This window comes from Lagenorhynchus albirostris, chromosome 1 (genome assembly GCF_949774975.1).
Source record: "Lagenorhynchus albirostris chromosome 1, mLagAlb1.1, whole genome shotgun sequence".
In the NCBI taxonomy this organism is placed as follows: Eukaryota; Metazoa; Chordata; class Mammalia; order Artiodactyla; family Delphinidae; genus Lagenorhynchus; species Lagenorhynchus albirostris.
Window position 1 is genome coordinate 84,681,609 of NC_083095.1, and position 13,007 is coordinate 84,694,615.

Genomic DNA, 13,007 nt, shown 5'->3' on the forward strand with positions numbered 1-13,007 from the left:
ATTTAAGAATCGGTCGAAAGCTTCTGCTAGGTAAGAAGCTAAGTTAGGTCATCTACCACCTGCTTCAGGTAACAAACTAAAATAGGTCTAAAGTAGCTCTTCCCCTCCATTGTTGGTCAAACAGGCACCTGAATGCAGAAGTAGTTTCAACCTAGGAGTTATTGGTCTGAGTATATACTGCAAACCAAAACATCAGGATGTATCTCCTTACCCATGCAGTGTTATAAAGGACCGTGCAATAGCAAAAATTCTCAATCAGAGGATATTCTATGTTGAACTACGGATTTGTTTTATGCTGAAGTAAAACATGCTTTAAAACTGAAATGAAAGAAACTAAAAATTGCAACCTAAATACAAATGGCTATGTGCTTAATTTTCTACCCAAGAATTCCAAAGTTAAATATTAACAGACTACACAATTAAAGACCAAAAATTCAGAATTGTTCTGACTTACAGACATTAAGATCTTACTCTCTTCCTTAGTTCTCCAGGTCTAAGGAAAATTAAGGGTGGAGTTCAGGAGACCTGTCACTAGCAGACGCCAGCTTTCTCCTTGGAGAGAGCAGTAAGCAGACCCTGCTTATTATGATGAGAACCTGCACTTGAGATAATTATGGCTCTGTAGGCCATCAGCATCCAGCAGGCAGTATTTGAAATTTCATAGGCTCATTATCAGGTGGGAGAAGTACTATAACTGAGAGCTGCCAGAGGAATAGATTGCACACTACTGCAATCTGTCATACTGCACTGTACTACTACAATATTAGAGGGAAAGCAGGAAAAAGGAGGTATTTTTCTTTAAACTTATACAAAATGAAATGGGTAAGCAAAAACAAAGAGAAAATCAACTGTAAGTCAATACCCAGAGACAGCCATTGTTAACATTTAGGAATACAGCCTTGTGGACTTTTTTCTATGTACATATTATTCACATAAGGATCCTGGTTCATACTCAGAAATCATTTCTTTTATTGCCCAAAGAACCAGGCACTGATTTGGCACTAAAATTACCAACTATTCATTTCCTCTCTCTTTCACAGACACACAAATCTAAACCACTATAAGCAGATATAGCTACCTCATAAAATAGCAGAAATTATATCATGATTGCTTAACAATCTGAGATGTGTTGGTCTTTCTTATAACTCACCATCTCAACTAGAGGAAAATCAAATGACCATTTTTGTAATTCCTATTAACATTACCTGGTCTGAAAATCAGCAACCATGTCCCGCCTCTCTGAGATCTTGGATGAGCCATCAAGCCTCATGTAGGTATGCTTCCTGTAAACCACATATTCCTGCCAATCAGAGTAAAAAGATATAATAAGTTTGATACAAATTACTGCATTCTAATTTCCACAAGCATCTACCCACCTCATCCATATTGGGGGCAAGTCATTCTATCCAGAAATGAGGAGAAAGCAATCTCAGAAGTACAGGAATTTGACTCGTAAATGAGTTTATTGTCAGCGTGTGAAAATAGAGGGTACCCTGAAGATTACAACAACTCTCAATTTCATCTTAGAAACTAATCTTATTCCTACAGATTTCTGTAGGTTTTGTAAAAAAACAAACTGAACAAAATGAAATCTGTAAACCAAAATGGCTTTTCAGTCACTAACCAGATGTCTCTCATGGCTATGGAATAGCCAGTTTTCTTTCAGCAACACCCACCCCAGTGGGTTTCTCTCTAGCAAATTCTTGCTGACCAAAGTCCTTGAATTTACAACCTAAGCTCCCTTCTCCCAGCACAGCATACATCACTGTTAAGGGAGGCCTAAGCATCAGAATGAACAGAAGACAAGGTAACTTTCCATGGCAGAGAATGTTCTTGGCATTATCTGTAAGAGGAATTAAAACTTTTAAGAATGGAGAAGAGATTTCAAGAGATAAAATAGAGGGGATGTATCTCTATTCTTGGAAGCTGCAATTCCTCTTACAGATATGTCCAAATGAGCACTGATTTCCTTTCTTTACCCCAATTATATGGATTATGTTTCAAAAAGTCCACTTGCAGAGGGACTGTTACCAAAACCTAATACAGGGACTTCCCTGGTGGCGCAGTGGTTAAGAATCCGTCTGCCAATGCAGGGGACACGGGTTCTAGCCCCAGTCCAGGAAGATCCCACATGCCGCGGAGCAACTAAGCCCGTGTGCCACAACTACTGAGCCCACATGCCTAGTGCCTGTGCTCCACAAGAGAAGCCACCGCAATGGGAAGCCTGTGCACTGCAATGAAGAGTAGCCCCCACTCGCTGCAACTAGAGAAAGCCCACGCGCAGCAACGAAGACCCAAGGCAACCAAAAAATAAAAAGCTAATACAGCTGCCTATTTATAAGAAACACCATGAAGCAGTTTTTTCAGTTCAAAGAAACCTTTTTCCTATTGAAAAAGACAAATCATTTCTACATTTGAGAGATGTTTCTATTAATTAATTTTCTGTGGTCGAATGTTCTTCCACTGTAGTATTCTCATTATGGACCTCTTATACCTGGCTGGGTACTTCAGCACAGAAGGTTGTTACAGTTTGGTATGACTGGTATAGTGTATGTGGCAGCACTCTTAGAGCAAGTTGATATGTGTGTGTGTGTGTGTGTGTGTGTGTGTGTGTGTGTGTGTGTGTGTGTGTGTGTGTGTGTGTGTGTGTGTGTGTGTGTGTGTGTGTGTGTGTGTGTGTGTGTGTGTGTGTGTGTGTATATATATATTTCTTTTTCTTCCTTTTTTCACTATTTCCTTCTGTCTCCAGGTGGTTCTTTAAGGGCTTTGGTAATCACAGGGGGGGCAGAAAGTATTCAGTTAAAGCAAGCTTCACATTTAGTGGTAGAGCCCTATAATGGGAATGGGTTAATGGCAGAAGAGTAGGGGGTGTTTGGATGAGGAATTCAGGAAAGAAGATGAAAAATGACAGCATGATGATGGTCTTTAGAGGCTCACTATACCTGGGCAGCTAATCCAATCAGGAGATGTTGCCATCCAGAACAACAAAATACCTAGATTATAGAGAGACAGTCCACAGATTTGAACTTTAACCAAAAGGTGGGTTTCCTGCATAGGCACTGCACTCTTTTGCCTTTTGAACCAGAACTTCCAACTTTAGTGACAGGACTGATGAATGAACCTTCTTGTAGATCTTGCTGTTCATATCATTTATGTATCAAGGTCAGAAAAACATTAGAGATATTAATCCTAGGCCATAATCAAACCAACACTGATCATAGACAACCTGTTACTGAGGCAACGGAAGTGAATCTTTCCCATTTGCTGCTTTAAGCCTTTGCTCTCTCACCTAGGGGAATAGTGGGATTTCAGAAGGCTTAGTTGAGTTTAGATCCTATTTCAGTAAATAGCTTCAAAACAACAAGTAAATGGACATGGAAACAGCAGTGAAAAGCAGAACAGAGGAATAGCTATATCCTGACAATACAGAAAAACATCTATAAGATAAAGACTGAGCTAAAAAGGCAATTCAGTATTTCTTTCATTCAGAAATTCTGGCTACACCAAAGCTATCCTAGACATCTCTCTAGAACTCTAGGCTATTTGGGAAAGATAGTTAATTTAATCAAATGCTCATCCGGAAAGAAAAGCCTTATTTTTTCCAGTTGTTAATTTCAAGAACTGTTCCATTCTTAGTTCAGTTCTCCTATGATCCTAAAAACACCTAATGATTTAACATAAAATGTAATTCTATTTTTTAAAATAAAAAGACAAATTCTAACAACAAATGATTTGATAGTAGTCGTAGCACTTTTGAAAAGTTAGTTTAAAAATCTATTTAAAAAAATCTATCCCCACTTAACAATCTCTATATCAAAAGGTTTTCTAATGGTTTTCTAATATCCATCTTAAGAGTCTTGCTTAATATATTCTTTTCAAACCCAGCAGCTGAGACTGGTTAATTAGTAACTATTTGCTGAGTTTTGCAGTTAAATGTCTTTTATTTTTAAACAAACTTTATTTATTTATTTATTTATGACTGCGTTGAGTCTTCTTTGCTGCGCATAGGGTTTCTCTAGTTGCGGTCAGCGGAGGCTACTCTGTTGCGGTGCGCAGGCAGGCCTCTTATTGCAGTGGCTTCTCTTGCTGTGGATCACAGGCTCTAGGCTTGCGGACTCTAGAGCACAGGCTCAGTAGTTGTGCTGCATGTGCTTAATTGCTCCACAGCATGTGGGATCTTCATGGACCAGGGCTCGAACCCGTGTCCCCTGCATTGGCAGGCGGATTCTTAACCATTGCACCACCACTGAAGTCCCTTAAATGTCTTTCAAGGATGGCACAGCATTCTCATTCATCCCCCAATAGTCTGTAAGTAATTCACTCCCATGCCTAAGGACCACTGCTGGATGACTACTGCTTGCTGGATGACTTTACTGTGTTTTGTAGGAACCATGTCATGTTAGCACTCCTGTGCATTAAGAAGGGCTTATGGTACAGAAAGGCCAACCGTTACCCAGTTCTTCCTGACACTTGGCACTCTGTAGAAACCAAGGGCATTTCTAACCCAAGTCTACTTGGGTTATTTAGGAAAAGCTCAGAAAATGATCCATCAGTATGATTAAATTTCTTGGAACCTTGTAAACCAAGAATTCCTTTCCACTTAAAGCAGCGAAGAGAAAAGAGAAACCAAATGTAGACCTTCCCCTCCCAGAAGTCTCATAATTTAGTATCCTCCCTTAATTAAATAAATATGAACACCAGTATTCTCAAGTGGATCAATAACCACTAACCAAAGTAAGCTCTAATTCTGCTTGAACTAATAAAATAAAAATTATGGCTTTTAACATTTAGGAAGTCTTTAGACCTATACAGTTCTAGTAGATACTATTTTTAAAAATTATTGAAGAAGCCAAAGGGGTTATGGACAAGATGTACTCTTGGCATCTGAGTAGTGATTTTCAGCCGGGATTAAAATTCCTGGGTCCCACCCCAGGAATTCTGACTCTGTAGGTCTGGGTTAGGGCCTAGACCGGTTTATTTTTAAAAAGCTCCAAAGATGACTGCAATAGACACCCTATTTCTAGAGCTAAGAACAACCACTCCAGAGGGAAGGCAGGGCAGGGTCCCTTAGAACCATGCTATCTCAGCATGGCTCTCAGATGAGCAACACATGAAGTTTGTTAGAAATGCAGAACTGAGGGGCACACCCCATATCTAGTAAATCGAAATCTGCATTTAAGAGGTGTGACTTGTAAGTACATTTACACTGTTATAGAACATACCCTTATGCTATTTCTAAAGCACTGGAATACTTTTTTCAAGAAAACTCTTATATGGAATCCCTCTAATATAAAATAGATTTTTTTAAAAATTACTATTCTAGCTAACAAAGAAGGGTAGGGAGTCCAGGCCCCACCTGTTTAATGTCTACACCTAGGTCTCCTGTCCTATACCCAACCCCATTAGTTGAAAAACCACTGTCTTAGAATACAAATTGAGAAGACAGGTCAGTTCTGGAACACGTCCCTAAGTCCTACTTTTTAAGCAGTAGCATGTGAACAGAGCTATTAGCATAACTCAAAATAGTTTCAGCAAGTGCCTCTCAATCCTTTAAAGTATACTAAATAAAATCAAACATTCACACACCCAGGGGTGTAAAACAAAGGGTCTAGGTTCACCTTGCAGTAGTGATAATGATGATGACTAGCATTTACTGAACATTTACTAAGTGACAATCACTATTCTGTGTATTTTACCTGGTTTTGCTTATCTAATCCTCACTATAGCCTTTCAGGTAGGTGTTATTATTGTCACTCCCATATCTTACAGATGTTAAGCAAGGTCTCTAAAGTGACACAGGCAGTAGGCATGGAGCTAGGATGGGAACTCAAGTAGACTAGATCCAGAGTCTTTAGCTTAACCCCTCCACCTACTGCTTCCCAGACAGAACAGAAGCTCACTACCACTAGCGGAAAAAAAGGGGAGGGAGAAGCCCCACAAGGTTCTTAATATATTATGACTATAATGATGAAAGGGTAACTGGGCACTTGAAAAAATAAAGGCAAATGTTTATATATCCCTAATGCAAACCTTCCATTCTGAGACTTCTTCACTATTTCAAAGTTGTCTCTGATGTTCATTTTAACCCAATTTCACTGTCACAAAAAAATTTGAGGGGAAGACTCAGTATGATCCACAAACCTGCAGACCTAGTGTAACTTTATTTTCTTGGACACACCCTTTTCCATCTTTGGTGTATATCACCAGCAAAAAGTGAGGCTCCCCTCAAGGTCTATTACAACTTCTGTTTTGTCCAAGCAAATTGCACCAAGCAAGTGAAATATGATAGTTATCCTTCCTTTATCTAATATAGAGCCCTCTGGAGCAATCACAAAGCATTCATGGGCCCACCATAATCTGCCTTCACCCTACTTGTTATTCCCCTTTCTTCTATACCACATGCTCCAGTTACGCTGAACTACTCCCCACTGCCCAATGTCTTGTACCTTCCCACGTCTGTGCCTTTTTACATCTGGCTTCCTTAGTCTGGAAATGCCCTTTTTCCTCATGGTTGAAATTCTATTTAAGTTCAGTTCATATGTCACCGTATGTGAAGCCTTCCCGAAGTGACCCAGTTGGAAATAAATGTATCATCCCTCCTGCTATCTTCAGCTCTCTTTATGCTTTATTTTTGGCATTAGTATCAGGGTACACTTGACAGTTATTTGTGTGAGACATATATATACATACATACATAAATCCTTCACTAGATTCATCTCTTAAAGTCAAAGACCACATTTAACTGGTATTTACCTCTGTCTAGCACAGTGCCTCGCTCACAGTTGACATGAAAAAGAAATGGACTGAACAGAATAAATATAGTGTGGTTGTAAGCAAACACATTTCTTTCTATTACTTCTAAGACCTAATGAAAATGCTAGTTAACAGTGACCCCAATTTGCTTTTCATTCCACGGAGCAGTTTTAAAATACTCAGTTTCCCTGTATGTTCAGAATCACAGCTCCCAAAGGTTACTTAGAGTTCTAAGAAAAGCCAGCCCATAAATGATAGAATGTCTGTTTGGGATGAATCCTTCCCCAGTGAGGTACTTGCTGACTAGGCAAGTTACACAACCCAGTGTCTCAAATATCATCATTAGCTATGGATTATCTGTATTTAATTCTGTGTTGCATTATTTTCATATATTGGTGTAGTGCAAGATTTGTCTGGGTTTCAGTACTTAACAATCACACATACAGCACCAGTTGGCTGACCCTTTCCAAGTATTTCTGTATCGCATAGAAAGTACTGAGGCTTATTTCCTTGAACTACAGACTCAGTTGCTTGATGCAATAGGAATGAATCTCAAAAGAGATGACTCAGAGATAATGTAAGTCATCTGTAGTGAGTTAAAAGCTCTCTGCAACTACTAAACTATGGGGAGGGATGGGGAGTATCCCAAACTATAGGGTAAAATGGTGGTGGTGGGAAAAATTTTGTCTGACATCCAGCTGGATGCCACCATCCCAAAGGCATAGGGGCTATGTCTGTGTCCATAGTACCCCCATCAGGCAAGACCCTGTATGTGACTCAGGAAATAAAAATAAACTGATAACATAACTTAGTGACCTGTGATATCCTCCCTTATTTATGTCCTTGACTTCTACCCATGGCACACTAAAAATTCCTGGCCCTGGAAATTAAGTAGTCCCCTTTTTAAATTCCCTATCTGGAAATACTATTTGGATACCATGGGACAAGATGAAATATTTCTTAATATAGAATTCTATTTGGAAGAAGATCTGATATATTCACTTGAAATTTAAATTAAAGTCAGATTTTTGCCCAAGAGAAGGAGGCTATCAATCACTTTAGAAAATACTGAGCAAATACAAAGTGCTTAGAACTAGTATTTTCACAAAATGGAATCCTGGCCATACAAAAGTGTGTGAATTTTTACTATCTTTTAGTTCTTCTGAGTCACAGAAACAGAAAAACACATAGCCAAGGCTAAGGCACAGAACAAAAAAAACCCAAAAAGCTGTTAGATAAAAGAGATGCTGACACGCTCCACAGCTACACAGCACAGCTTCAACAGCCCCATGTGAGCTCAAATTCCTGCTCTATTGGAAGTTTTTCTTCCATCTTTGATATACAGGGTACAAGATGTCAAGGGAAAAAGAGAATCCTGAAAACATTTTTTTTAATCTAAAAAAACAAACAAGCAAACAAAAACCACAATACTCTGAGAATGAAGAAGCAAGGCCAAGGGTCAAGGTATTTTTTTAAATTAATACTAGGTCATGTTTTAAAGTGGAACATGGCTCTAATGAATGTTTACAATGAAAGCTTCCATCATGAAAGTGACTGAAAAACCCATAATACTCTTTGAAAAGATAATGAAAAGTAGACCTAATCCTGCACTGTCCTAAAATCCACAATACATTTACATTTCTATAAATGATTAGACAAATATTAAACATTGTGGGCACTGTAATTCTATGCCCACAAAATATATTTGGAGGGGCTTCCCTGGTGGTGCAGTGGTTGGGAGTCTGCCTGCTGATGCAGGGGACGCGGGTTCGTGCCCCGGTCCGGGAGGATCCCACATGCTGCGGAGCAGCTGGGCCCGTGAACCATGGCCGCTGAGCCTGCGCATCCGGAGCCTGTGGTCCGCAATGGGAGAGGCCACGGCAGTGAGAGGCCCGCATACCGCAAAAAAAAAAAAAAAAAAAAAAAAAAAATATATATATATATATATATATATTTGGAGGACTAAACTCTTGGAATACAAAATGTGGTTCGTTTGAGTAAATAATATTAAAACAAGTAAATAGACTGAAAAAAAGAAACTTTAAAATTTAATGTTGAAGGAAAAAGAATAGTATAGTAGTAAGGAAACTAGACAACAGTTTCATTTTAATTTTTCAGTACAAACAGTTGCAACATTTTCTGGCTTCAACATCCTAGAAGCATGTTACACACATGGCTAAGGAATGTTAGCAGTTGTGAAATTCAGGCTTTGAATCTGCTTTTCCCTAATTTAGAATTCCCCATAGAGCAATGCAACTACATTTAGAGAAGATTCTCAAGCTGCCTTCATTGCTAAGCCTACCCACAAAGTCCACATCCCCTCTAAAAATCCTGTTGGATTACAGACAGACAGGAAGTGACCCTGGTGGGTAGTGTTCACAGCACTCATCGTGAACAAAATCATTATCATACTTTGAATTACTTATCTTAGTGAGTCTTATGAGTACCTAGAAGTGTGCAATATACAGAATAAGGGACTAAAATGCAGGACTGTGTCACTTAACCTACCCACACTTGCCTTCTCTACCAGAGCTAGCTTATTTTTTGGTGGCTCACCCCCTTTTCCTTGGAACTTCCCTTATAATGTGAATCAGCTTTTAAGACTCTATAATATACTGATATATAGCCTTGGGAAAAAAGAAGATTATTAACTCTCTTACAAAATCCTTAGCATATATTACCTTTTCTATAATTCTTATCAGTGAAAGATTACTATTTCATCTATACTTTCCTGACTCTTCAGGAAAAGGCAAGTGTACTTTATCTAAAAAGAGTCCTACTGAAAGAAAGTTACTCATATTGTTTTGGCTGTCGACATCATTTAGTCTGAACAAAATTTTTTTTTTTGCTGCATTGCGTCTTTGTTGCTGCTCAGGCTTTCTCTAGTTGTGGCGAGCGGGGGCCACTCTTCGTTGTGGTGCGTGGGCTTCTCATTGAGGTGGCTTCTTGTTGTGGAGCACGGACTCTAGGTGCACAGGCTTCAGTTGTTGCAGCGCACAGGCTCAGTAGTTGTGGCTCACGGGCTTTAGAGCACAGGCTCAGTAGTTGTGGTGCACGGACTTAGCTGCTCTGCAGTACGTGGGATCTTCCTGGACCAGGGCTCGAACCCAAGCCCCCTGCATTGGCAGGCAGATTCTTAACCACTCTGCTACCAGGGAAGTCCCTGAACAGAATATTAAGGATGCAGGCAGTCCTCTTATTTTGGATTATTGTTGTTAGGACCTTTAACATAGTCAAGATTTACATCAAACACAACGGCTTAATCACCTCTTAAGGTGACTCACAGTCACTTATAAGCATTTTTTCCATCATTTAGAAATAGATGACCTACTCACAATACAAAAAGGCAGAAACTTCTGCCTGTTGACAGCATTCCAGAGGCTAAACACTTTTTATTAAACATGAAACAGTGATTAAATTGACCTCAAATATTATTTGTTATGTCTCTTGCTAAAAGAAGTTGCCTGATTATTTAAGAGCCTGCCACTGAATTTAGATAAACTCACTGCAAAATTCAGCGAGCCAGCCTTGGCTTCTGAAGAACCTAAAATTCTCCCCTACTGCTACCCTTCATTCCTTCTGCACTGATAGAATCTCTACTCCCTTATTCCTAGATAGGGATAATAATGTCCAATTTCCACTTATTTATTACCAACTAGTCCCTGGAGTAGCAGGGTTAAAATTTAAAGGCTTATTAAATATGTAAAACACACCAAAAAACATGAGAATATTTATACACTACTGACATCCAGATGCTTTAGCCTCTCAACAGATGGCTTTCCAACTTTCTTGCACGAAAAACTTACTCTAGTCGTCTGTGATTATTTGTCCTCACTTTCACTCCTCTGTTTATATGTCCATGACTTTCTCTCCCTCAAATAATAAGCCACTACTTCAACAACAAGAAAGCAGAGAGAATGTCAGCTCAGAAGTAATAAAAGAAACAAAATCTGCCCTGCACAGTAAGACAGAGCTGTATCTTTTACCATAACCCAATGGCTGTCAACTTTGGTTATATATTAGAATCACCTTGGGAACTTTTATCCTAATGCCTAGGCCTCATTCCATACTTCTTACATAAGTATCTCTGAGGATGGGACATCAGTATTTTTCAAAGCTCCCCCAAAAGACTGCAAAATGTAGTCAGGTTGAGAACCACTACACCAACTCAGGATGAATAGCTGCTCTCTAATAAGAATTAATCCCAAATCTTGTTTTCCATACAGAATTTCAGAGGACTTTTCAAGAAATTCCTAGGATCTGATCTGCTTTAAAATTTGGGAATTTCTTCACTAGTAAAGGAAGGAAGGAGGGGGATTCTATTTCACTGATACAAGGAAGGAGGAAGAAGTCCTTTGCACACTTTCATATCCGCCAGGAGTTGCTTCTCCTCCCCATATAGATGGTCAAATCACGAAGACAAGTTTTGGGTTCCCATTAAGCAGGACTGACATTAGTCATACAGCTACGATTCCTGCAATTTAAATGTCAAAGTGTCCTAGTCCCCAAAGGTTCTTTCTCCTACCTCCAGCAGGTCTATCATCCTGGTCATCTGGGAGTAGATAAGGACCCTATGTCCTTGAGACTTGAGCCGAGTCAACAGGACATCAAGGGCATACAGCTTTCCACTGTCAGTGATGAGGCTCTCCTTGCCTAGGGAGAAGAAAAGGGGGGAAGCGGGAAATTATATTTAATTGAAGCAGCAAAATCACTCACTGCAAAGCTGTATGCAGCCAAAATTACTGCAACCAGGACGCTTGTCATCATGAGAGCAGGAAAGTACTCTAGAGAAGAATGCAAAGCACTGTTAAATCATATCGAGTAGTGCTCTGGGAAGAAATATCCTGAAGTAGGGAAGTGTAGGTCCCCTCCCAACTGACAGTTCCCAATCAGACATCTGCTGCTAAGGCATCTGAAAGTTTCCCTGCTCCACATTTTTTTCCCCCGCTCCACATTTTTATTCAAGAGACAGCAGGTATATGTGGACATCTAAGAGTAATATCCATGCCAAACCTGCTGTAAGTGACCTGAGAAATCTGTTTTTCCATTGTTCACCTTATCTCTAGGTATCTGTTTCTACTAGTTCTGTGGCTACATGGTTTACCTCCCAAAGGCATGAGAATGTAGAGAAACAAGGGCTGCTCTTGCCTGCCCCTAAAGACACTTGAACACCAAGAAATGCACTAAAAACCAAAACCAAAAACAAAATTAAAAAAACCCCTTCCTCTCTTGGATGATTTCAAATAGGTTGGCTGGTAAATGTCATTATCCTAAGCTGTAATTTAATAAAGACACTAGGGCTTATTCAGCTTTTCAGAAAGACTGACTTTGGGTTTCTGTGAAATGGAAGCTGCTTTCACTCACTAATTTGTGCTTCCTCCTTCCTCTTCCCATTAAAAAAAAAAAAAAAAGGCATTTCAGCCAAAGATCTTTAGAGAACACTTAACTCACAAATTTTCATCTTATCCATTCAGTATCATTCAACTCCCATCACATTTCAGGAAGTAGAGTTTCCTGTTTGCAGACTGGTCCATAAACATACCCTAAACAATTGCTGCTACTAGGAAGGGAAGAGATGAAACTTAAGGGGCTGGGAGATGTAAGAGTATGTTTGCAAGTGGCTGTGGGATGCAAAAAGAGAGACAGAAAGGCTAGAGAGCTCACATACACAGCTAACTACTAAAAGTAAAAAAAGAAAACTGTTATGAAAAACATACTGTCTACCTTTAGTTTCAGGTTTGAACCTGTGGTTTTTCCTCTGAACTACAGAAGCTGACTGTTCAGAGCAATCCAAAAGTTTTCAACGGTCATTTCTCTGTTCTCGCCACTATCTGCCAAGTGCACAATTAATTGTATAAACCGAATGAGAACAGATGTGCTGACAGCACCACAACAAATCATCAGCCACTCTGTTTCTGCTACAAAGCTACAGGTCCTGGATGTTTACTCCTCTGCACTGCAGCCTGCCTTTTCCCACCTTCGGAACATTGCCAGGCCACATTTCTTCCTCCACCACCCCCTCCCTGACACTGTGGCACACACCTTTGTTCAGCCTCTTTGTTTGGTCCTGTTTAGATTATTGAAATGCTCTCCTTGTTGGCTGCCTTACCAACGCAATCAAATGACTGCAGCTGGGACAGAACCGATTGCTAAGCCCTCTTGCTGGCACCGGACAAGGAGGCCTATATAAATTCCCAGTCTGATCAGGCAGCAATGCTTTCGTAACAACTTCAAGGGTTTCTTCTTGCCAATTA

At 39.7% G+C, this 13,007-nt stretch overlaps 1 protein-coding gene across 2 annotated transcripts in view; it reads right to left on the bottom strand.

The window, feature by feature from the left end:
* The window catches only part of INO80 (INO80 complex ATPase subunit), a 131,133-nt gene that overhangs the window by 24,728 nt on the left and 93,398 nt on the right, over positions 1–13,007 (bottom strand). For both annotated transcript variants that reach the window (XM_060147507.1, XM_060147500.1), the window contains exons 27-28: positions 11,279–11,406; positions 1,206–1,300 (exon numbers count right to left, since the gene is read on the bottom strand). In XM_060147507.1, the coding sequence (XP_060003490.1) occupies positions 1,206–1,300; positions 11,279–11,406 (223 nt within the window). The remainder of the gene's footprint in view (positions 1–1,205; positions 1,301–11,278; positions 11,407–13,007) is intronic.